We start from the raw sequence: 25,350 nt of genomic DNA, 5'->3' as shown, positions 1-25,350 counted from the left end.
TTGTTTTTTTGTGCATTTTCAAGTCAGTGTTGATCAGTGACATCGTTTACAAGCTGGCGATAAAAGCTTTAATAATATCAAAAACAGAATGCTATCAAACTAATGCTATCATTGGATTGTTTCTCAAAGAATGAACTTACATTAAAGTGGGATTACAAACAACTGATTTTACCTGATCTTGATGGTGTGTCAGCATAACAAGTGAAGTGTAAAATATGTGTCAGGTTCTTGCTAAACTAATGGTTTAGATATTTCAAATGAATGCCCCAATGCTCTGTTCATTTTATCCATAGTGTTTCTTTATTTTGGTGATTTTTGAATACAATGTCAATTTTGCTCCTCTCATTATTTTCCACTTGTACAAAATCGATCCAAACAAAGGTGTGCACAGATGAAAACACGGTGCCCCAAGTATAAAATGACTTCTCATCAAGAAAATGGTGCAAAACTTAAAAAAGAAACACAATGTCCCTGAACATAGAAAAATAAATTAATACTTTGTGTGTCCAGTCACTGTCAACTTTTTTTTTTTTCTCTGGTCCTAAAGGTTCACGCACACAAACTGAGGCTTCATTGGCTTTCCTTCACACCAGCACGGCCAATCACAATCATTTCTGTACACCAACGGCCAATGACAAAGGTTTATGTACACGTAACGAGGTAAAAACTGTGCCACTGAACCCTCAGACACACTTCCTCCCCCTACAAATAGCTATGTACAGCCGCACCCCCTCCCCCAATCAGCCAATTAAGAAGTAGCTTTCTAAACACAACACAGATCATTAAAAGGGTTTACAGCAAGATTCGACTGTATGAGGGGAAAAAAGACATAACTTTACACAGTAGTACAAAATGATGTTAGGTTGCAACACCAGCAGGCTTTTAAAATATATCATCTTATGCCTGTTACACAAAAACGCCCAATAAATAAAAAGCACAATACAAAGTTGGCTTAAAAATTAGAGAACGCAGCAGAATTGGTTTTCCTGGTTTTCTTAAAGAGACGGTACGTAGTCCTTTGTGATGCAGCTTTATTATCAGTAGAGTTGTGAGTGACAGCGGCTCAGGTAAAGGGAAAACAAGCAGCCGTCCCCCTCCTTGGCCTCAGGCACTTGGGGTTTTTGACCCTGATTGGCCAGTCGTGACTGTTATTTTGTGTTTTCATTGGCCGCTGCTGTCGGCCTTTTAGGTCCTGATAGGCTGGTCCTGCTTCAGAGGTAGGTGCAGCAGGGGGCTCAATCAAGAAGATGAAGGTTAACGTGGATAAGTACATCCATCTGAACATTCATCTAGCTTCTTTCTCTTCTTTTAAATAACATTTTTAAACACTTGACTTCCCTGAGTGAGCCCCCTGTTTCTGGCCCAGAGAAGAGACAGTCAAAAGCAAGGCTTCCGTGGTGACCGTGTGATCCAGTCTTGGCTCACTGACGATAAAGGATCGACACAAACGGAGTGAAAATGACACAAATTGAGGCGACAACGTGGGATATTTTTCACAAGCCTCCCACTCGACAGTCCCCTGGGGACCTCTGCGAGACAGATGTCAAACCTACATCTGCGTCTGTGAAGTCCTGCAGTAAGGGAAAAGTAGTTTTGTGTTTTATATTCATGTATTTCTGCCATTGTTTTAAAGGTTTGAAGATCTGTGTGTTTGTGTGTGTGAGTGCTAGCTTGAGTGCTGATAGCTGAAGTCCCTGAGAGAGTGAGACAGCAGAGAGACCAGACTGAGAGGGATGGTGACAGACGACGAAAAACATGACACAGAGAGAAGACAGACGAAATATGAAAAGAAAACAGAATGACGAAATCAGATAAGAAAATATTGAACGGACACAACATGTGCTTATTTACTGACACAAACACACTAAGATGCTACCAGTGACATGAAATGAAAATCATTGTTAATAGAAAAATAAGAACCTGAAGCAGCACTACAGCTATAAAAACTACAAACCATGGAAATAAATAATAAAATTGACCCTAAACGCTGTGTTAAAATGAAACCTGAAAACGTGTGTGTGGTGCTGATGGAAAGCAGACTGAACAGTGAAAAACAGATTTCTCTGCTGTCAGTGTTTTATGAACTACAAAGCTGAGCAACAGTCTGATCCCCGCAAAAACTCTGCATATTTATTTTCAGGAAAACAAAAAACAAAACATAAGAGCATCTGCCGTCATGTCTTCTCCTGCCCCGCGACGCCCACGGCCTTCTCAGCGAGCCGCGGCTTCTGCGCCCCCGAGGCGTGCGTGTCTGTGTGTGCGTGCTGCAGAGCCAGGAAAGGGTTGGTGGTGATGGTGCCCTGGCCCTGGCTCTGGGCGGCGGGCAGCATGTTGTTGATGGGCAGCTGAGCAGACGAGAGCGGGATGGAAGAGGAGGAGAGGGGCTGCAGCTGCTGGAGGTCCTGCTGCTGCATGAGCTGGTACAGCAGCACCTGCTGCTGCTCCTGAAGGAGGGAGGGAGAGAGGAGGAAATAAAGAGAGAGGAAAAGACAGGGGAGGCAAATAAGGACAACAATAAGCACAGTGGGTACAGTGGGGTCACAATCATTGAAGGGGCATTATCCCTAAAGGTTTAGTTCACTGTTTTCAGTTGGGTTATTACTTGTAGGAAATAAATCTCAACTCAGCTTCTTGTTCAGAAACAGGCAGAAAGCTATCAGGGATGCTACGCTATCAGCTGCTTGGGATGGGGACATTCTTGAGCAATTCTGGTTCATGTGAGTTGACAGAAGTGGCTTCAAAAAATGGTTTGCTTTAGCATGACTCTGTACATTTGCCTTCACACAAGCCCACATCAAAAAAACACCAAAAACCGCTTTAACAAAATTCTAACTGTGTATTTAAATAGGTTTGATAGTTGGCACAAGACTTCCTGTATCAGAGCACATTATTTGTGTGTGTGTGCGTGTGTCTCTAACCACAGGCTGGGAGGCGAGCAGCTGCTGGAGTTGGTGATGCTGCAGAAAAAATCGTTGCTGCTCGGACAGCAGGCCAAGTCTGTTGAGACAAAAATCATACAAAGAGTCAGATAAACCTGAAAGTCACTCAGACTCTGCTCTGTCAGCTCACACCAAGACTTCAGTCACACACAACACATGCAAAACATTTACCTAGCCCACCCTGAGGAGCAGTTTTTCACTTGCATCTCACGCGTTTTTGCAAATTTGACAAAAAAATAAATGTTTCTAAAAATTATAACAATTTTTGAATCCATAAAAACACAAGTAGATTTTTTGTTGACAGGTTTAAAAACACAACAGAACAAAGTTAGAGGTTGTAGAGATGTCAAACCAACAGTCTCACCTGCTCTTACTCGTAGTTGAGCTGTTAGAATCCAACACGCAAGCAAAAGGAAAGAGAAAGGAGAGGACGCAACAACGTCTCCATTCAAACATCACAAGAAACATAAGGAAGCTGTTTCGAGCCGTGCACATTACTGACTTCAGATTTTAAGGTCTTGATCAATCACATCATGACAAATCTTTTTATCCGTGTGTGTGCCCATGAAAACATGTGGAGGAGGAAAGAAGCGGGCTAACTGAAGCGCTCCTCAGACATACCTGTTGTTAACAGGTAATGTAACACCTGTTGCTGTAGTGTGTGTGTGTGAGCTGCCCGTGCCCCCCGGCGTCTGGATCACTCCATTCAACGCCCCGACGATGCCCCCCATGCCCAGCGTGTTCCCCGCACCCAAAGCGCCCATGATCCCCGCCACCCCGCCCAGCCCGGCCGGGTTTGTTCCCACAGCGGGGACGCCGTTAAGCTGGGGAGGGCTCTGGGAGACAGAAGGGGGGGTGGAGAGGGAGGAGGTGGAGCCGCTGCTGCTGTGGCCGCCACACGACGTGCTGTCCTGTGAGGGAGAGGTTTGTATAAACCTTCAGCGCAGATACAACCTCAAAGAATTCATGAGTCGAAACAAGTCGAGCGACTATTGAGGGACTATTCTCTGTTCATCATCATTTAACAAACAGAATTACTATAAAACTATTCAGGATGAGTTTTTGTCATAGTTTGAGCTGCTGTTTCTTGATTTATCGGACTCGACTCTTGAGCGACAGGATTGAAAGTGACGGTCGTGCTTTTGTTCTTACCTGAGCTGCAGCAGGTAAAGACGAGTCAGTAGCTCCGAGATGACTTCCTTTCACATCTGCAAAACAAAATAACCACATATAGATTTTCAGAGTCTATTTATAATTGTGTTAGTCTGCAAATAATTACTTTTATTGATTATTGTTATGGTTGGTGTGAAGCTTGTTTCCTTAGCAACATGCTTATCTTAATGTGTGAAAAAGCAAAGAATGTGCAGATGACGACGTGGAAGCCTGAGCTGGTTTGGTTAAATGTTGAGTTTTATAAGAGGTTAATTTAAAAATGATCGACAAAAGGAAAGGAAAAATATCCAGTTATTTTGTTACAACAGCATCGCTAGAAATAGCATCACTGCTAAATGTGCACATGTACCTGAGGAGGCTGTGGAGGGGGTGAAAGGCACTGACAGCTGAGCGCTGAGGAGCTGCAGCCTCTCCTTCTTCATGGTCAGAGTTTTGATCTGCTCCTCCAGACGCCGGTTCTCCTCCTGCAGCTGGTGGAGGGACTTTAACATGCCGACGACTGACGGAGACAAAGAGGGACAGAAATGATCGATCACAAAGTGTAACATAGTGCGACTGACTGGCTGTGATTTTATGGTGGACCCTGAGAGGATTGAAGAGTAAATGTAATCAGGCTTATTAACAAACTCTGCAGCTGTTATGTTTTCTCTGGTGAAGAGATCACTGGCATACAGCAGTGGAAATCACTGGTGCTTTGACTTTAAGAAGAAAGGCCACTTCTTCCTCGAGGCGAAACCATGAAACTCAGTGACTGATCACCACTGGGAGGTCAGAGGTCAAGATCAGCTACAGAAACAGGGATCCTGCTGTCTGTGCAGACTGAAGAGAGGAGCTCATGGACTGCTCAGTGAGGAGGAGGAGGAGGAGGAGGAGAAGGAGGACTTATCAACAAATTGAAGGCTGATTTATCCTAAATGAAGTAGTCTTCATCACCTGCACCACATTTCCATTTTCATTTTCCCCTCATAGCTCAGAGATCAACAGACGATACAGTTTTTCCATTGGCACAACTCCACTGCAAAAACTGAAATCTTATCAAGTGTTTTTGTCTTATTTACAGTAGAAAATTCCTTTATAGACTCAATATAAGCCAAATTCACATGACCAATCCAGAAAAATGTCTTTTTGTTCCATTGGCAGATTTTTTTACTGGTTACAAGCCATTCAAACCTCATTTTTGTACTCTGATAACTTGAAACAAGACATTTTTCTGGATTGATAAGTTGAAAGTGGCTCATATCAAGTATAATAGGACAATTTTTACTTTAAAAAAAGACAAAAACACTTGCTAAGATTTCAGTTTTTTTGCAGTGTTGTTACAAGCAATTCAAACCTATTTTTTTTCTTTAAATAACTTGAAACAAGACATTTTTCTGGACCGCTCAGGTGAATGTGGCTCATATTAAGTCTAAAAAGGCAGATTTCAGTTTTTTGAGGTGTATAAAACATGGACGTCTGTTCCTGAAACCGTGAAATGAAACCAATCTATGGACGCAGCCACATTCGATATGACGCTGGCTGTGAGCTTCCTTTTGAGCAGCTACAGGGCGCCCGTCAGTCATGTGGCCTAAGCTGTGTCTCTGATTGGACAATCAGACCATCCTAATAACTTCTAAATGGGTAAATTAGAAAATATTTCGCTCACTGTACAGTGTGTGCTAGGGATGCACGATATATTGGTATCAATATCGGCATTGGCCGATGTTGGTCTTCTTTTTTTTTTTTTTAACATAACTTCTTTTATGTCTCTCTTTCTGCTTTTGATCCAAAGAACCAGACAAAACATACTTTTTTTAAGTGTTCATCTCGGGCGCTACATCCTTTAATCCTCTCCATGGTCGTCTTTTCTCATGATCACGCTGCTCTCTCTCTCTGAACTACCTCGGCACATCATCTCAGATTGTTTTTTTAACCGATATTGATATTGGTAAATATCTGTTATCGGCCATAACAGCAATATTAATTTCAGATATTAGGTAGGTATTGGCCAAAACTTTCACGTCAGTGCATCCCCGGCATGTGCTGATAATAAAATCAGTGTTTTAGACCCAAGCTGTTTCTTGAACCAGGCTGTAAATGTGCTTTTTAATGCTGTAAAAATCTGTTCTTTTTGGCTAGGTGTGTACGTGACTCCTGGTCTTTCTGCAGCCAGCCTCAAGCGGATTCTTGATGAACAGCAACTTTTAGCACTTCCGCATAGGCTTCATTTTTACTAACTGGATGTTGCCTCTTGGACTACAGAGAGGGAGGAGTGGCCGTGTAATCAAACTTTTAAACTTTATTTGTTCTGACAAAACCCGTGAGTGTCTGTCCTCACCGTCCCCGTGCGCTCCCTGCTGCATCAGGAAACTCTGCCCTTCGTTCCACTGCCTCTCCAGGAGCTGCTCTATGCTGGTGGCCACTGGGGGCATCATGTCTCCGCCTCCCCCCGCCCCTAGCAACCCTGGCCCCGGCAACGACCCCGAGGAGTCATAGCGGATCTGCAGGCCACCAATGGGAGAGCTGAATGATGGGAGGGAGAGAGGAGAGAGGAGAGAGATAGAGGGGTCAATGGGGAGATTAACGACCCAACATAAACGTCAGACAAACATAGACACTGCTGGCTATAAAACTACATCAATTTGTTGTTACAGTGGCCTCTAATGAAAAGGGGCCAGGCTTTCAGTGTGTGTGTGAGAGGGAGAGAGGACACGCAGGAGAGAGACAGAGAGGGAAGTAGACTGCCTTGATGCGATAAATCTTGAAGTTTGTGTGCGTGGAGACAATCTGTTGAGTCTGAAAAAAAGCGGAAACGGCTTCAGGGTTTAAAAGAGCGGTGCGTAACACGAAAAAGACGCAAATAAACTGTTGGAAACATGCAGGAAAATTAAAGTCAGTCAATAAAACAATCAAGAAACATTTCCTGTCTTCAAACTTCCTGTTTTAAAAATCAAATGACATTTTCCTGCGTTAATAATGTCCCCTAAACGCAACACATAATTCACTCAGGAGCAGTGAGACAGTGGGAAAAAAATCAAACAACAAACCTCTGCAGCCAAATCACCCGTTCCACCACCAAGACGAAATAAACAAACAGTGATTTCCATCATCAATATTCCCATCAGGAAAGATCCGTGCAAACATTCCCAAATGATCCCGCTGCTGGAAATCAGACGCTCCGTCCATGTGTGGTTTGAGCCGGGGAAAAAAAATCTAACTGAAGTTGAAGGATGGTTACCACCTTCAAAAACACAAGTTACCGTTGGCTGAGAGAGCCAGAATTGCCTGTAGGGGTGAGAGCGAAAGGGAGAGTGTGTGTACGTGTGTGTGTGAGGAGTGAGAGGAGACGAGGGGCCAGCGGAGTGAAAAGCAGAGAGAGAGGGAGAAGGAGAGGGGGATGGGTGAAGGAGGGAGGAGGAGGAGGGGGTGAGGAATGTAAATGGGAAGGGACTGGTGAGGAAGAGGGGGGCATCTGTGTGTGTGAGGGTACTCACCGCGGGGTGGTCTTTGGAGAAGCTCTTATGGAGAAGCCTTGAGCTCCAACGCTGCTGCTGCTGTCACCCACCTCCTGATCTACACACACACACACACACACACACAAAATACATGTACAAAACTTAATCGTGCATCCAACAGCAGCTCTGGACTTAGCCATGTTAAGCTAAAATACTTAATGCACAAAATGCTATCCACATGAGTGAGTTTAATGTCACATTGACATAAAACTCATCCACAGCAAAGTTAAAAAAACATTTACTCTGACAACCTTCATCATTTCTTATCACCTCAGTTTAAAGAGAAACTTCACACTGTGTTGTTCTGCAGAAAGTAGTCACTTCAAGTTGTTCAAAAATACCTGTCAGCTAGAGAACTGAATTTTGTGCACAATTGCTCTGAAATGGAAAAAAAACACACCATTTCCCTGATTTTCTTAAATCGTTTCACCTCAGTGTGTGTTTTTTTCCCCGCTCTTCGCCATGTTTGGATCGATTACCTGTAGCTTGGCATCGTTGCAGTTGTGCTAAACCTGGATGATTTTTGAGAGTCAAACAGAGCGTTGATGTCTGACGACGTGTTTCTGTCTGTGTTCCACAAACTGCTTTAGAAAATACATCTAGGTCATTGTGGATACGTTGTTATTGATTCTACATCTACAGCTCCATGTACGCAAGTGCTATAGGTTAATTTTAGCTTTACGACATATACAACACACACTCACATACTCGTGTCTTTCTGAGCATGTGACACCTGGAATATCACCTGACAGGGAGTGAAATGTTCGCTTCCCCCTGAGACTAAAAGTGTCAATAATAATCCAATGATATTTTCTGAACCCCATTAATTAAAATGTTTTATACGCTTTGTGTCTGATTTTATGTGCACGTATAAAAATGACTGAACAGCTGACTCAAGCTGTAAACAACATGATCTACAGCTGACTGTCATCTGCTCTGATAAGTGTTGCTGCCGATACTTCACGTGTCTTTAAATTACGCTTATTGGTGAGTACTCTGTCAGAAAAGGAGGGACAACTCTATGAGTGTTTGATGGATTCAAAAGGGAAAGTTCAGCAATTATCAAAATTGAATTTTCATATGTAAATCAATACCTAGAAACACACAGCACCATTTTACAAAAACTCTTCATACAGGCTAAAACATTTCCTCTGGAGGCTGGTTCTGAGGAGTTTTTGTGGTTTCAGGTGAGAAAGCAGATATCATGTTAGTGTATCTGTGAATGAAGCTGTCATAGTGTGGATTTATTTCCAGAGGTTTGGATTCACAAACTGCCAAACTTCCTCTGTCTGTCTTCATTCAAACTGCGTCCCTCTTTCCACCGTCTGACAGAGTCTCTGCGTCCTCCCTCTGGGCCCCCGGCCAGACGCTTCTTTTCATTTTCCTCAGTAAGAGTAATGAATCACACATGCGCACACATGCAAACGCACACTTTAGCATTTACACACTCTCACAAACTCCCCTCTACTTAAGACAGTCAATCCCAGCTTTTACCCCCGCCAGGGTCACCACTCCAGTCCGTCGCTCGCCTCCTTTTTCTCTTGTAACCCTTTCCCTCCTGGCACCTCCCTCCAGACGCTCCAAAGCAAAGAGACACCGCTGCCAAAGCAAACAGGCTGCATGTATACAAACTCACACACACACACACACACCTTGCAACGTTTGTGCTCATGTGACCCTGAATAGCTCACAAACAGAACTTTCACGCCTGTGAAGCTGCACACACAGAGCGTGTACAAAACTTAACAGCAAGTCGAATGAGTGACATTAACTAACAGAAAAATACCCTCTGCATTTTACCTCTCTGTCATGGCCCTTTGCTGCTTTTTCTGGTATCCAGTTGAGCTTGGAATCTTTATAAACAGTTGTTTAGATATTGACGAAATCACCGGGTGTTTTCTTTTACAACGACTTAAAACTGTTGACGAGGATTTTGACAGAATGATTTTTCTTCAGTCTAAATTCTTGCTTGTGTTGTACGTCGCTTTGGACAAAAGCGTCTGCTAAAAGAAACTGTACACTGTAAGTCTTGATGTCCACATCTGGCAAGGATTTTGAGAATATCCAGGAAAAACTGACTTCAAGTCAGAAATCCAGGAAATGTTGGAAGTCATGTTCAATAAGAAAACAGTTGACCATTTAATATCAGTAATATAATAAAGCTTATTTATGAATTACATGATATGATAGTACAGCACTTTTATTTTCTCGTATTAGCTTTCCTGATAAGTGCCTTGAAGAAAACCATAGCTAGAGACAGTTTCTGTGCTGAACCTTCCAGAAAAAGGAAGTGTCTGAATAAAGTTTGTTAAATATACAACACAGAGGCTCTCTTATTTTAAAACAGAAACAAAGATTTATTTGGCAAAATGGTCAAGATAGGTTATATATTTCTTTGTTTTGCTAAAGGTGTTTCCAGACACATTTTTTATTTATTCAAATGTACAAAACGTCATTTTTTTGTGTGTATATTGAAAGAAAACCTAATTTACAACACTGCACAGGACTGCTCTAACAAAGTTTTGTTTTGTGTCTCTGTCTTTAATCCTTTTCTATATCTCTGCTTTATAATTGAGCATTTTATGACCACACCATACAGCTTGACATACATACAGCAAGTGCTGTAGATTGTAGTTATTATTTGATATAAGGAATTTTTAAAAGGTGGGATACAGAGGTTTTAAGTAACTCCTGCAAAATGAAGCCACTGCAGAAACTTTTTGCTTCTACAGCTATTTCACTGCTAAACGTCCTCATCCTCCTCCAAACTTCAGTTAAACTCCTGCTTTGTTTAGCATTTCCTCCAGAAATATACCAAAGCTTATTTGTTTTCTACACACAAAACCAGCATTGTCTCTGCAAAAAACACTCTCACACACAGTCTCTCACTCCCACAAACACAAACACACACACACACACACACACACACACACACACACACACACACACACACACACACACACACACACACACACACACACACACACACACACACACACACACACACACACACACACACACACAGCCCTGTGGCCTCCTGTCACTCAGCCTGATTAGTGAGCTGACCTGCAGGTCGGCTGGATCTGGCTCTGATGAGTGCTGACCGGCAGCAGGAAGGACCCACCTTCCGCCTCCCCGCTCTGGACTCCTCTCCCTTCTCCTCTCTTCACTGGTCTGCTCCACCAGATGTCTTGTATCAAGCAGCTGCTACTCTGATTACTCAAGTCAAGTTGTCTTAACTCCTTCATCAGCTCCTCCGTGCTGGACGGACGACCAAGCACCTCCTTCCTGCTGCTGCTGCAGGAGCTTCTGAAGAGCTCTCAGAGCCTCCTCCTCTGCCACACAACTTCACCAGCTCCTCTTACTCCCATACACACCACTGCAGTGTTTCACATGTTAACTACAAGTGTGTGTGCTTGTGTATTACATTTTTGTATGAGTGTGTGTGATTTTGCAGGGTGGCATTTACAGAGTGTAACTGGAGCAGAAAGGGAGGCGCTTGAAAATATCACAAGTGCTGACCCTTGACCTCTCTGTGGAGCAAGGGGCGTGACCTATCCATTATCTCCTTCTCTTTCTGCACACAACGAACACACATACAACACACACTCTCACACACACACACAGTAACAGGTATGCTGCTGTACCTGCTGGTGAGGCCTCGGACTGGGCGATGAGGGCGGCCATGGCAGAGTTTGGGTTGAGCCGGTTTCCAAACATGTGGGAGGGAGCGAGGTTGAAGACTGACCCTGGCAGACCGCTCACCTGGAGAGGAGGGGAGAGACGGTGAAATGTGAATGAAACTTCAGTTGAATTTAAAGATCAACTTTCAGGAGAGAATGTTTGGCCTTGTTGGTAACTACGTTTCAGAGACAAGAAACAAGGTGTGTGATGGTTTGATAAAAGCTCCAATTAGAGCATCAAGCTTACTTTCAGAAAAGGTCAGATTAGCAAAAAACACATGAAAAAAATTTAAAAACAAAGTTGTAATTTAGTTGGTTAGTAAATATTCATTACGGATGTAGAAGTCAATAACCTTTTTTGATCATCAGTTGAAATTTAGTCAGTAAACGAGGGGAAAAGACCAATTTGAATTTTTTTAAAGGCAACATTTTAAACATAACATCTAAAAATCACACAAGTTACAACCCTTGAGTTCAAGACAATCAAAGTAAAAAAAACAAACTGATGTGAATGTGTGAAATGCTTTTTTCTTTTCCTTTTTGTTGCACCTCATACATATAAAGAATTGTTACTCTCTACATTCTATAGCAGTGTTTATTAAAATAAACAGATTTATAAGTGGCCCTTTTTCTTAAATACACAGTTAAGTAATAGATATTAAAATCATGATGTCACAGGTGCTTCCTTGTTATTCACCTTCAACACAGACACTTTTTACAACTTCAGCGTTCACCAATATTTCTCAGTATCAAAGAAGAAAAACGCATACAAGCTTCGCTTCATGTTTCAATGTTTTATCATCAAATAGAAGAAAAGGAAACAACAAACTTATATCGTGGACACACAGCCGCATTATTCAATAACGCGCGTACACACACGTGTGCATGTGCACACACACAGAGGGCTCAAACTGCCACAGCACCCTGACAGTACGCTGACGTGCTGACAAAGTGTTTCTGATGCATACAGTTTAATCCAATTAAGGCATTTCCCAAATAAGGACGGAGGAGAACAGGGTGGGGTTGGAGGGAGAGGGCGAGGGTGGAGCATCAGGACTCAGGTCTCTGAAAAAACAAAATGGCTGACTGGACCGATCGCTTTAAAATAATGTATGAAAATCATGTAATTATGTTCAAATTTGCAAAAACTATTGAGTTCTATCAAGTAAATCTGCTCCAACCGAGAGTTTTACTTCAGATTCATATGACTTAATAAAAAGTTTCAAAAGGCAGAGGACGTGAGTGAAACCTGGAAAATGTAGTTAAGATGTGGTTTAGTTTAGAAGTTTAAAGAGTGGTGCTGGTTGTATCACCCAGTTGAAACAAGTTTAAAGGTGAATTGTATGAGCTAAGCTGGGCCAGAGACAATCTGTCTTAGAGTGACCACCTCCTTTAAAAAGGTCAGAAAATCAACAACAGTTGAATGAGATACTTGAAGAGTGCTCCACTGTTTACTCCAAACATTGCATCTGTCAATCTTTTATAATTATTTCTGACATAAAAGAGAAACAAACCAGAGAGGAATAATTTTCAGTAACAAATTCCTTCAAACATTTGTTTAATGTATGAGCTGTGGAAATCCTGTCTGAAATACCGAAGCCTGAAAAATTTAGTTTTTTAACTGCTTGTTCGCCCCCCACTTAAATGACTTCAGGTTTCTTTCTGGACCACCCCCCTTTTCTTCTTCGTCCCCCTCCTCGTCCTCCTCCTCCCCTCAGAGCCATAATCCGGCCCCCTTTTCCCATCAACATTCATTTTTCATTTTCATTCATTTTTCATTCAAAGTCTCTCTCTCGCTCCCTTTTCTCTGTCCTGGGCTGATAGCCAATAACAGTAGGCCGGGAGTCTCTTAGCGTACTGAAAATAGTAAATGGTCTCTGTCACACACACACACATTTACACTCACTCACACACACACACACACACACACACACTGAGGGGAAGCCTGTTGTTGGCGTCTTTCTTCAGTTGCATAATTTCTGCAGCTTCAATTCAGAGTGTGTTTCCTCGATCCTCTCAAGTGTGTGTGTGTGTGTGTGTGAGTGTGTGTCCCAGATGCCCAAAGCCGTGCATCAGACTTTTATGAACCTACACACATGGTTTTAACAATCTGGAAAGATTTTAAAATCTTTCCTTCTCAATTAAAGTCTTCCTCACACTGGCTCTCCGCTGCTCTCTGACTGTGTGTTTGTCTCACTGGCAACACAATACACTCACACACACACACTCACACACTAACACACACACACACACACACACACACATGCACAGCCTAAACTCATCTATACATGCTGCAAACAGGCGTGATATCCTGTGCTTCCCTGGGCCTCTCGTCCTCTATAATATGTCCCAAACAGAGAAGAGCGGGCAAGATGAAGGCCAGGCCAGCGAATCCAAGGCATGAGTGCAACCCCTGCCTCCCCCTTCATACACACACACACACACACACACACACACACAGAGATCAACAACACACACACACACACTCACTCACACACTGGCCTGATCCCTCCCTCCATCTATCCCTCCATCCCTACTGTGGTGCTTGTCAGATGTCATTACATCACAGGACAACGGAGGGAGAAAAAGAGAAATGGATGGGGACAGAGAGGAGGAAGGTCGAGGGTGAGAAAAAGTGTGTGTGAGAAAAAGACAGGGAGAGACAGAGGTGGTAAGTGGACATGGGAGAGGAAAAAAATGGAGCTGGGTGGACAGAGACAGAGCGTGGTCTTTGGGGAGGTTTCAAAAAGAAGGGGCAGCGGGGTCAGTGATTGAAGATGAGTTTTTTTTTCTTCTTTTTGTGAGATGATGGGCGGTGATTAGTGGAGGGGCTGGACGGACTGAATCAGAGTCAGTGCTTTCACCTCTGAATATTCAGTGTGCTCGAGGAGTCAGAAAAATATCACAGTGAAACCATGAGTAATATTCCTCTGAATAAACCTGCTGATCGGCTGCTTTAAAACTGGATAAAGTTAAAAACAAATCAAACAAACAGGCAATAATAGAACTAAATATAAATACATATCATGTAAATTTTTTCATTACACAGCCACTGCAATATTTTTGTTTTAAGTGAATAAATGATGGGTTCTTCCTTTTTCCTAACTTGTAATTTTTCAGTTTATCACAAAGCATTTCTGCACATCAACAGCCCTGTGCCCTAAGCTGTGCTTACTTTACCTCACCGTCTTCTAGATTACTTGTTTATATGAGGGCATAAAATGTATGCAATACCACTGTGTTTTTATTTCACCTTTATACGTATTGATTTCTTCAGTTTTATGATGCTAAGCACTTTGCAAAGGTCCAATAAAGGACAATAGTTAAAAAATTATCAAAAGCCATACACTCTGAGTGCTGAACATCACTTTCTTTCTCTGCATTAAATGTTTAATTTCACTGTCCCTTTCAAATAAAATAACTTTATTTGAAAACTGTAAAGGATACATTAACTGAACTGCGTGTTAAAAATCCAAACACAGATCGAGCTCACGCAAGTTAACGATGATTATATTTGGCAGGACAATCATGTCTGTTGTCAATTTCATGTCAGAAGAAACCGCAAAGACTTTATTTTATGCTCTTTATAAAGCAGGAAACCACATTTTAAACTCAGAGATGCCTGAGATGTGTGTGTGTGTGCGTGTTCATGTGTTTGTGTTTAGACTCACGTGTGTGGTGGCTGTGCTGGTGAGCGGCGCCGTGGCTGTGAACGGGGAGGGAGGGGCCAGAGAAGATGTGGGCTGCTGTTGTTGCGATAACTCAGAGCTGGCTCCGCCCACGGCGACGGCTCCTGTCCCTGACGATGGCCCATCAGGACAAGAGAATACACCTGTGAGGGAAACAGAAGTAACCAGTTAATTTTTTTAATATTTCAAAGAAAATCAGGAGGATTGTTTCAGACAGTCTTTGATAAAAGATGATCAGATTCTGATGAGTTATGATCGGAATAATAAATGAAGGCAGGCGTCTACTTTCTAGGGCCCTAATGTTGGATAAGGTCAATCAGCTTATCAAATTAATTATTAACACTTCTAAGTAGAACAAAAACAAAATTATTCTTATTTCTGTTAACGTACTTCCTTTAAAACAAAGGTTTACATGATCAAATGATAAATCATTTTAAACAAAAACCCTAAAATACAATCTAACTCATCAGAACACACAAAGGTCATTGTTTTATTTTATTCATTTGTTTTTTCTTGCAGACTGATTCTCATCCATTAATTATTATTCGTCAATTAAAGGGACAGTGCATATTAATCAACATTTCAGCGCAGCATCCATGTAAATATGCCAGTTAGGCATAAGACACTCTGTCATTTAATAATCCTTGCGTTTTACTACTGTTCATAGATTTTTTTTTTTAAATCTACACTTTTATGTTAGGATTAATTATGCAACTACTGCTTCACCATCAAACAAACTACACCTCAAGCAACTGCATAGTCTTCATAAAGGTGCTGTCTCAGCATTTTAAAGAATTTACACTTTTGTTTTCCAATATTTAGTTTTCCTTTTTCAAATTTCACAGACAATAGTTGCAACTTAATCAAAGAGGAAATATACAATATATTAATGCAAGATTATAGAGGGTGTGAAAATAAAGGAAAAGTAAAAAGACAATGGTACAAAACATTGAATTGAATGAGAATTAGAGACAGCAGGACTTTTATATGCAAGGCTTTAAACGTGCAGAAACACTCTGTTTCTCTGTTTGACTAAATTTTATTTTTTATTTTTTTTTAAATATAAAAGATGCTTAAAAACTTAGGCAGTTCAATTCTGCAACAATAAACATCTAAAATTAGGCTGAAACCATGTGTGAACAGGATGCTTTAACCAATTTGATGCATGATTAGTAAATCAACAAACGTGATGCATGACTTCATAGGTCTGCCTTCAAGTTGTTTGGTTTCTTTATGAGGAGGGAAAAAAAAGAAGCTTGACATCAAACGTACATAAACGCACACTGAGCTGCTGACACGAGATCTGATGAGACAAATCATTCACATTAATGTTTCACAAACTGACACAGAGGAGGAAGAGGAGGAGGAGGAGGAGGGAGAGGAGGGAGGGGAAATCAATTCTGTCAAAAACAGTTTTTTTTTTTAGTCATAGATATTTTTAGTGTGATGTACATTAGTTTTAAATCACCTGCTCAAACATATTGCTCCATCTTTACACACCCACACGCATGCTCCATTCTCTTATCTCTTTACTCCCTCCCTCCCCTCCACCTCGTCCTCGCCCACTATCCAGGGATAAGCCCTGCCCCTGCCCCTCTTTGACCCCAGCAGAGGAGGAGGAGGGGTGGAGGGCCCCTCAGCCCCACAAAAGCCTGAATGGCTCAGGGCAGCGCACATTCACCGGGGGAACAAGAGATCTTTGTGCCAGGAGGGGAGGGGTGGAGGCAGAGGGGGGGGAGCCAGAGAGATAGGAACACTGCACAGCCCTACATACTATTTATAACGCTTTGTAATATGCACCAGAAAAATTGATACCCAAAGCAGAGCGGCCATGACTCAGGGGGCACGGGCTGCTGTGAGATTCTCAGCAGCTGGATTAGAGGCCAAACCAACAGTTTGTCAGAGTTTAGCTCGAATAGAGCGGCACACAAAGGGACGGAGCGGAAACAGAGCCACAGACACGGGGAAATCTGTCTGTTATTAAATATTGACTGTTTAATAGAAGAACACAGAGGTTTCTCAAAAGCTGCTTTGCTGCGAATAAATCATTCTTTGTTTTGTATGTTTGCCACATGCTTACTTGAAACTAATACGTCCAGATTGTCAATTAATTCATTCATTTTGACCAACAGCTTGTGTTTTTTATTCTCTCTAAAGAAACAGAGAAGGGAAAATTTGTGGAAATTTATGTCAAGGAGCATTTCATGATGTAACCTCTGTTTACGAGAGTTTTAATTCTGCATCTTGTGGTTTTAAATTGAAACTGGAAAAGATCCAGGTTTAACAGGAAATGTTTGCTTACATATGTAATTTAAAAACAATATGAAAGGAATTAAATAAACTGACAAAATGATGAAGAAATGTTAACACCAGGGATCTAGTGACTGATATTACTGGTGTTTTTTTTCCTCCCTCACTCAAAAAAAGGTGACTTATTTTAAGACTTACACTAGCTGTTATTTATTTTTTTAACCAGATTTAATTTTTTTATGGCCGAGAAGAGAAGACAAAGAGGTAAACCACTTCTGCAAACACACACACACTCACTCCTCCACCACACAAGCCTGTAAAACTTATACCCCATCTGTGTGATCAATAACATCAGGCCCCTGAAGCCCAACTCCCTCCACTGCTCGACCTCCCTGCTCCTTTTCCCTTCCTGCTAAACACGTCTGCTCTGTAAGCTTCAAAGATACACACCTTGATTAGTTCAAGCTGGAATTATCTCCGTAGAAAATCTACGCTGCCTGTTTAGAGAGGGTTAAATCCAATGTAAAAACTAAGTGGGAGGCATCACATGGCTGCTATTTAAACAGCTGAACCAGAGATCTGACCGCCAACTTGCTCCAAATTATGCAGCTAGAGGTAACATACAGCACAGTGGCTGAGAGGAGAGGCTCCACAGCTTGTTTTTTTCTTCACAGCAGACAGTCATTTAATCATGGTGTAAGAATGAAACACACACACACACACACACACATACACACACTTTGAAGCGTTGGAGTGACAGAGAGACAGCTATTATTCTGAGAATCTTTTACCATCAAAGAGGAAGAGAAATATATTCAAACATGACGGCGGTGTGAGGGAGCAGTGCAACATGAAGGACAGTCCCAACAAATGTGTATGTGTGTGTGTATGTTCTGTGTCAATATATAAAAGTGTGTATGTGTCCGTATATGTGTCCGTATATGTGTGTAGCACTGATGTATGTTTGAGAAAGACTGTAAAGTTGTAATCAAGACTCTTTGCAATAATACGAAAACAGTTAGAGACTGATTTGAGATTCAAACTGAGCGCAGGCTGAATTTAGACAAATGAAAATAAAATTATTCACATCTATGACGTTAATATTCGATAAATAGTTTCTGAATAATGTTTGTGTTTATATATATGTGTGTGTGTGTGTGTGTGTGTGTGTGTGTGTGTGTGTGTCTGTGTGTGTGTGGTTTTTCGAATAAATCTTTATTTCTGGTGAATTCCCATTAAAAATCTCTTCAGTGTCAACCCTTTACGCTAAATTAAGACACTAAAGCTAAATTGTTTTTTTTCCAAATATATAATAATAATCTATAATAAAATAATTATTACAATTTGAAAAAATGAAAAAAAAATAAAATAAAATTAGTAAAATGTCAAAATCCACCCCAAAAAATTATATTTGTGCGTAGAAACGGCAACAGCAAAAAAAATGTTTTTAGGTGCAGAAATGTATTATTCCAGCGTGTTTCTACACATGTCACTAATAACATTTTTAAGGCTTAATTTTTGTTTAACACACACGCGCAAACAAAATGCTGTTCTCCTGATTTTCAGGTTTGTCTGGTTTTAGTTTTTTCAAAATGTGCAAGTTGCTGATAAAAAGTAAAAGCACCTTTTTTTCCACAGTGTTTTTTCACACTCACACACACACTAAACTGAATTAATTCACAACCACCTTAGCATCTTTCCTCCTCCACGCACACACAGACCCCACTGCGCTCAACCAGCTCGACCGTCCCATCAGTGACCCCCCCTGCCGTCAAACATTAACCTAACCAAAATCTAACCCCCTGGCCTTGTCTCCACACACACACACACACACACACACACACACACACATCTATCAGGCTAACTATCTATCCATCAGCATGATGGAGTCAGCAGACAGGATGAGGGGGGGTGCAAACGCCAAGATCCCACCATTACTGCCCTGCATTAACCTTTGGCTAAATATTTACAGTATAAAGAACATCACACGGTCCACAGACACACTCATGTACACACACATACATTTAATGCACACTCATACTAAACCACCAGTGTTTTGTTTTCCCTATCTGCTTTCACCAGCTGTGGGCAGAAATGCAGCCACTGCTGCGAGGAAAAGCACCCAAAAACTGAGATGGACGTGAAATCACAAACAAAAATTATCCTCGACCGCTGCGGCTGCAAAAAATTATATTCTGAATGTAAACTGCCCCGAGCTGGGGGTCTGAATCACCATCTAATGCTTTAAGCTATAAAAATAATAAACAGCCATTAAAGAGCGGTTTGAAAGCATGACTGGGGATCAAATTTATGGTCGGATACTTATATGTATAAGAGAATTCCTCTCAATTCACAGTTAAGCCTGTTAAATAGAGGGTAATAATACGTCCACACAATATTCAGCTTGAAGCTACGCTGAAACTATTTAATAACTTAATCCTGTGCCTGCAGGCATGAGCACACACTGGGACCAGACCAGATCTGTGCTGGTTTGAGTTTAAGAAGTGTATATGTGTCTCAGGTTGAGTCTGTCACAACACACAAAGCTTTAAATGTGTTTAGAGAATCTGTGTAGCATCACACATTCATTAAGTAACAGCATCACTTTCTCTTTCTCTAACTTACATTCAACGGTTGATAAAATGCGTGCGTAGGGAAAATTAATATCTAATAAGGAAGTTAAAATATCTTGTTTGATGTTTGCTGCAATAAATGTGACACTGATTTGTTTATTATCAGCCCAAACTAGATAAAATACTCAGGATTATTTTAACAAAAGATTTTTTTTTCCATTTTAATAATTAAAAGAAGGATTAAAACTGAAGACAGAAAAGATAAGAGGCCTTTTCTTATGCAACAGCCTTATATCAATTTCCCAAAAAGGTAGGAATTAATTGATGGTGGGTTTCTGTGAGTGATTTCACATCCTCAGTGATTTCTACTGCTCTGATTAGAGTATCTATATCCTTTATTTGTAAACCAGGACAATGCAAACAAACCTCCAGCTCATCCAGCATCAACAGGTGAGCTGCTGAGCAGACTGCAGGTAACAGAGAGCAGCTGAGCGGCAGCAGAGAGAAACAAAAGGGTGGTAATTCTGTAAGAAAGGGGAGATGTGGGATGTGTGGGGGCTGTACTGAGCCATTTCCATCAGCAGAGGGGAACTCCAAAGCATAAAGACAGTTGCCAAGCAACTGAACACGGTGAGAAAAAAAAAAAACATACAGACCGCTTCCACGTGTGTGAGCAAATAACACATGAACTGCGCTCTGACACACATACACACACGCGTGCAGGCACACAGGGAGCCAATTACAAAGGTGTGTCAAATCCTTGCCATTTGTGATTGGTAATGTTAATACTTTGCGGCACAGAGGCGATCCTCAGACATGTGGAGAGAGGGAGGGAGGGAGGAAAGTGAGGAACAAAAACTGCTGCAACAAAGCCACACACCAGCCACTTCCTTTCTTAATCTTTTTCATCACTACAGGGAGCGCCAAGGGACATAACTTGTTTGCATAACTTAATGGTGAATTACAGGGGACGGTTTCCTCGTTTAAGCTGCCAACAATGATTTCATGATTTTTGGTCATTTGCTCAGACACATTAAACAGTGAGGATGAACACCTAATCCAGAGGACAAGAGAGTGATCCTCGCTGTGATGTCTGAGGCAGTGTTGTGTTTGGTGTGTTTCCTCCTCACCTGGCCCAGCGGTCGTGGAGCCGCTGTTCTGCAGACTCCCATTCCTGAGGAGAGACGGGGACTTCTGAATCCCACCGCTGACACCCATGACCCCCAGCCCCCTCTCTGCTCCTCCGCCTCCCCCCACCCCCATCCCTAATCCACTGCTGGAAACCAAGCCAGGCCGGCCTGAAAGCGTTGAGGATGTGGAGGAGGAAGGGGAGGCAGTGGGGGCCGAGGAGGAGGTGTTGGCTGTGGAGGAGGCGGGGAGAGTCAGGGAGGGCGCCGGCTCCAAAGGCTTCACATCCGTGGTGAAGCAAGGTCCAAATCTGTTTCGCCAGTTGCCCTTCTTTTTCTTCTTCACCCCGTCCTCCCCTCCTCCTGCGGCGGCTCCTCCGATCCCCTGCCCTGAGCTGGAGGGTGGGGGGCGTTTGTAGCCAGCAGACCCACTGAGGCTTGTCGTCTCACTCGCTGTGTGACTGTGGGAATTCTCATACAGCTTCCCGCCCACTGAAATGATAAAAAAGAAGAACTGAATATTTAAGTATAAAGACTGCAGCCTCAAGGTGTTTTGGCTTAGTTTGTTGGCCTTGAGTCTTCCAAAGGGTCTACTCTAGGAGGATCAAACTTTCTGTGTCAGTAGTGCTCCTGTATTTTAAGGCTGCGGTGGATTATTACTTTAACTCATGCACAGGTTATTTACTCATTACATCTGTCAGTTATTCAGCCTTAAAATCCTAAAACCAACTTAAGAAGCCTGTTTTGTTTTCCCAAAAGTCAAGGATCCTTACAAGCTTTAATAAAACACAAAGAAATTAAGAATATATTAAATCTATGAGAGTGAAATCAGAAAATATTCATTATTGTGTCCAAAATAAAGTAGTTTTGTAAGAACAAATCTCAAAACAAAACTCAAATTTCCCATAATGCAATATTTGTTTCATTTTTAAGACCTTTACTCTTGTAAAACCACCTGGTGATGTACTTGCAGTTTGTAAGGCAGGTCATCCGTTGAAATACCTCAAAAAGTTGTGATAAATCAACAACTGGCCAAAGATTTACCGCTGTGTGGCATATCAGTTTAAGCTGTTTCAAAATTATTTTACAAATGTGATTAAAACCTTTTAACTACAGAGTTAATAACTTTTTGTTAAGAATATATTTCTTGAGAGTACTGTATATCTGAAAATTTATTTAGGGAATGTTTCTTTAAGACCACAGCATCACAGATATGAGGTGTCCCAGGTATGAATCAGTCATGTGACTGGTATGAACAAAAGTTAAAAGAAGATTATGGTTGACACAGGTTCCCGGTTAGGAGACTTGATGACATCAAAGCTGATAACAGCCTTTGTAAAGACGTCGCATGGAAAAACAAAACAAAACGGAAATCGAGAGTGAATAATGCTTAATTAGCTGAAAGCTTAATTTTTCAATTAAAATAACCTTAAATAACCTGCTTGAATATACAACAGCCAACATGGCTCAGCACTGAGTTCAAGGATGGTCACTGCTATTTTGCGTTCTCTTTTTTCCACTAAGCAGCTCATCCCCCCTTTCTAAAAATGATTTTTAATTTGAGTTAGAAACTTTTGAAAATGAAGCACATTCCTGATGAATTAAGTTTAATAAAGCTACAAGTGACCATTGTTATGTTATACCTGCAGACGCTGTCGTAGCAGACATGAGAGAACCAAAAAGTGTGGTGGTCCCCTCTGAAGCTCCGCCCTCTGAGCTCGGCTTAACAAGGCAGCTGCTGAATGATGGAGGGGAGGAGAAGGTGGTCCCGCCCCCGGGACGCAACGATGGATCTGAGAAACTTAAGAATTCTGAGGAGGAAGAGGCAGAGGATGTTTTGCTCGCACTGGTCAACAGGAGCCCTGTGAAAAAAAACAGAGGAGACATTACATCTGAGAGTTTCCATATGACTCCTCTCCCCCTCATGGGAGCAACAGAAAAAAGATAGCCTAAATAAGCACTTTATCTACTCTCCCACTCTCTATCTGCCGTACAGTCTGAGCTCCCTCATCACCCAGAACTCACATCTAACACACAAACTGGTCTGAAAAAACAGCAGTGCATGGATTCTCACAGACACACAAACACACCCCACAAGAGCTCCAAGGTTCAGATACCAAACACAGGAGCTCAGGGTGGACGCTGACTTCTTTTAAGTCTGAGCCCTGCACTTCTTTCTGTGTGTGTGTGTGTGTGTGTGTGTGTGTGTGTGTGTGTGTGTGTGTTTTTCCCAGACAGGGCCCCTGATTACAGGAGCCAGAGGCCAGTCAAGACGAAACAGTGTTATCACAGCCACACACAAAAGAAGGGCATCTGGGCAAAATCCAGAAATGACAGAAATGACACACGCACACACACACTCACAGTTTTAAGCGTCTGGATTTTTGAGAACAGGCTCATCGTGGTGTTTGTGTCATTTTTACTGTGGGAGGTTGAACACACTGGAGCGTCAGCAGCTGTCAGTTTACCTTGGTGGAACGGCCCGGTAGAAGCTGAGGCAGATGTGGAAGAAGTTGCCATGGTGACGACAGCGGAGGGGAGGGGTTTCCCTGAGGAGGTGAGAGACTTGCGGCCGCCTCTCTGTCCCACCACGTGACTTGCGCCGCTATTCTTCTTGTTCTTCACCTCTGACGCTACTTTCCCAGCGTCCACAGCCAAGCCGTCTTTGGAGGTGCCGCCAGAGTGAGCGGCAGACACTTCCTGGAAGTTGGCGTTGGTGAAACGGGCGCTGCCATCGTCCAGCCTTTTCTGTGAGGACGCTGGCAGGGAGGGGACGCCTCCCCCTGAGCTGCTGCTGTTGTAGGGCTGGAGGAAGAGAGGGAGGAAAGTGAACAGAAAATGATTGTTGCGAGCAGAAAGGGAGGATGACAATCATAAATCGCCTTGGAACAGGAGAATGAAATAATCAAAAAATGGAGCTCCCAGGAGGGAGCTCAAGGACAGGATGTGTGGGAAATACTCAACAAAGGTTAATCAAGGTAAAGAGAAGAAAAAGTCGGCAGCCTTCCTTTATGTGAATGTAGTAAAGCTCAGTCACATGGCAAAGCCAAGTCAAAGCACCACAGTGATGAAGAGTTTGCTCACCTTCTCTGGGACCATGATGTTTGGAAGGACCAGGGAGGGAGACATGTCCATGGAGGTCTTCTTGTGTCTCGGTTTGTGCCTGTCTCGCTCTTTGTGTTTCTACACAGAAAGCAGAGAAAGAGGAGAAACAGATGGATGAAGCTGCTTAAGACATGACACAGGGACAGAGAAATAAAGACAGACACAGAAAGAAAAACAGATCTCCTATGACCCTGTTTGATAGCCCTCTGCATTTCATGAGCACTACTAACATACTGAGCCACATATGTAAGTGTTCTGAGAAATATTAGTGCTACAGAGAAAAAAAAAAACTATGGTATGAGTTATTAGGATATAAGGACAGAGGGAGGGTGTGTGTGGCAGACAAAAAGAAAGATAAAACAGAAAGAGAATTACATTTCAAAGGCTCAGTAGGAGATGAAAGCTAAGAGATCCACAAACACAAAGAGAGTGATGGAGCAGAGATAAAAAAGCGGGCAGGAGGAGACAGGAATTCAGCCGGCTTCAGTTTAAAGCACAGTGTGTCTAAGTGCCTCATGCTGAAGCGCACAAGGTCTCAATGTTTCATCCAATCATATCCTGCTTCTTGGGCGATCACAGCTCAATTTACACCCTGGCTACCACACGCGCCGCCACCCTCCTCTCGCACCCCTGAGGTGGCGACTGGGTGCCAGCGCATTTACACCTCACATGCACGCCCCGCACCCCGACACTTCTGCACGTGTGTACAAGCAGACAGGTGCACACACACACACACACACACACACACACACACACACACACACACACACACACACGTACACACACACTGACATGGACGATTACATGTAGCGCGGGCACACGTCTATCTACACACTCTGGAAGAGAGGTGGTGAAAATATGCAGCGATTCTGGGAGACGACATGGGACTCAACATGCTCATAATGCTGAGAAAACTCTGAAACACCAGAAACCCCCGTGGCCCCTCGTCCTTCCCCTCTTTTCTCCCCCCAGGGTTTCATGGAGGAGTGATTGCCTGGGGGCTGGTGACAGTTTAGCCAGACTTCCTCTATGAGTGGCAGTTAACAGACACCACCAGCCAAATACGGAGATAGCAGCTTCACCATAACCTCACTGCACGTTGCTGATGCTTCCGCTAATGCTAACACTCATGACTTTAGGAGAAAACATGTTTCTTGGTCTGACTTTGAACAGCAGCTTCAACTAGCATTTATTTTTCCTTTTGTTTCTTTTTCTCTGGAGCTTTGATGCTCTTTGAATCATCCCCACAATGTCTGACAGACTCCTATAATGCAGTTTCTTTTTCTGGCTATGTGGAAATGAAAAAATATTGGCTAC

At 42.4% G+C, this 25,350-nt stretch overlaps 1 protein-coding gene across 3 annotated transcripts in view; it reads right to left on the bottom strand.

The window, feature by feature from the left end:
• Window positions 1-292: 292 nt before the first annotated feature.
• mllt10 (MLLT10 histone lysine methyltransferase DOT1L cofactor) overlaps window positions 293-25,350 on the bottom strand; it is a 53,727-nt gene continuing 28,669 nt past the window's right edge. For 2 of the 3 annotated variants that reach the window (XM_074693496.1, XM_074693499.1), the window contains 14 exons: window positions 24,013-24,111; window positions 23,397-23,733; window positions 22,572-22,790; window positions 20,932-21,420; window positions 14,961-15,121; window positions 11,254-11,371; window positions 7,586-7,664; window positions 6,430-6,614; window positions 4,462-4,611; window positions 4,092-4,147; window positions 3,561-3,850; window positions 3,304-3,324; window positions 2,919-2,997; window positions 293-2,444 (listed from right to left, as the gene is read on the bottom strand). In XM_074693496.1, the coding sequence (XP_074549597.1) occupies window positions 2,175-2,444; window positions 2,919-2,997; window positions 3,304-3,324; window positions 3,561-3,850; window positions 4,092-4,147; window positions 4,462-4,611; window positions 6,430-6,614; window positions 7,586-7,664; window positions 11,254-11,371; window positions 14,961-15,121; window positions 20,932-21,420; window positions 22,572-22,790; window positions 23,397-23,733; window positions 24,013-24,111 (2,553 nt within the window). In that variant the 3' untranslated portion in view covers window positions 293-2,174. The remainder of the gene's footprint in view (window positions 2,445-2,918; window positions 2,998-3,303; window positions 3,325-3,560; window positions 3,851-4,091; window positions 4,148-4,461; window positions 4,612-6,429; window positions 6,615-7,585; window positions 7,665-11,253; window positions 11,372-14,960; window positions 15,122-20,931; window positions 21,421-22,571; window positions 22,791-23,396; window positions 23,734-24,012; window positions 24,112-25,350) is intronic. The other variant, XM_074693497.1, reaches the window with a different exon arrangement.

This window comes from Halichoeres trimaculatus, unplaced genomic scaffold (genome assembly GCF_033239565.1).
Source record: "Halichoeres trimaculatus isolate MK-OKI-2021-1 unplaced genomic scaffold, fHalTri1.1 fHalTri1_scaffold_18, whole genome shotgun sequence".
Lineage (NCBI taxonomy): Eukaryota > Metazoa > Chordata > Actinopteri > Labriformes > Labridae > Halichoeres > Halichoeres trimaculatus.
This window is presented reverse-complemented; position numbering and strand designations above follow the sequence as displayed.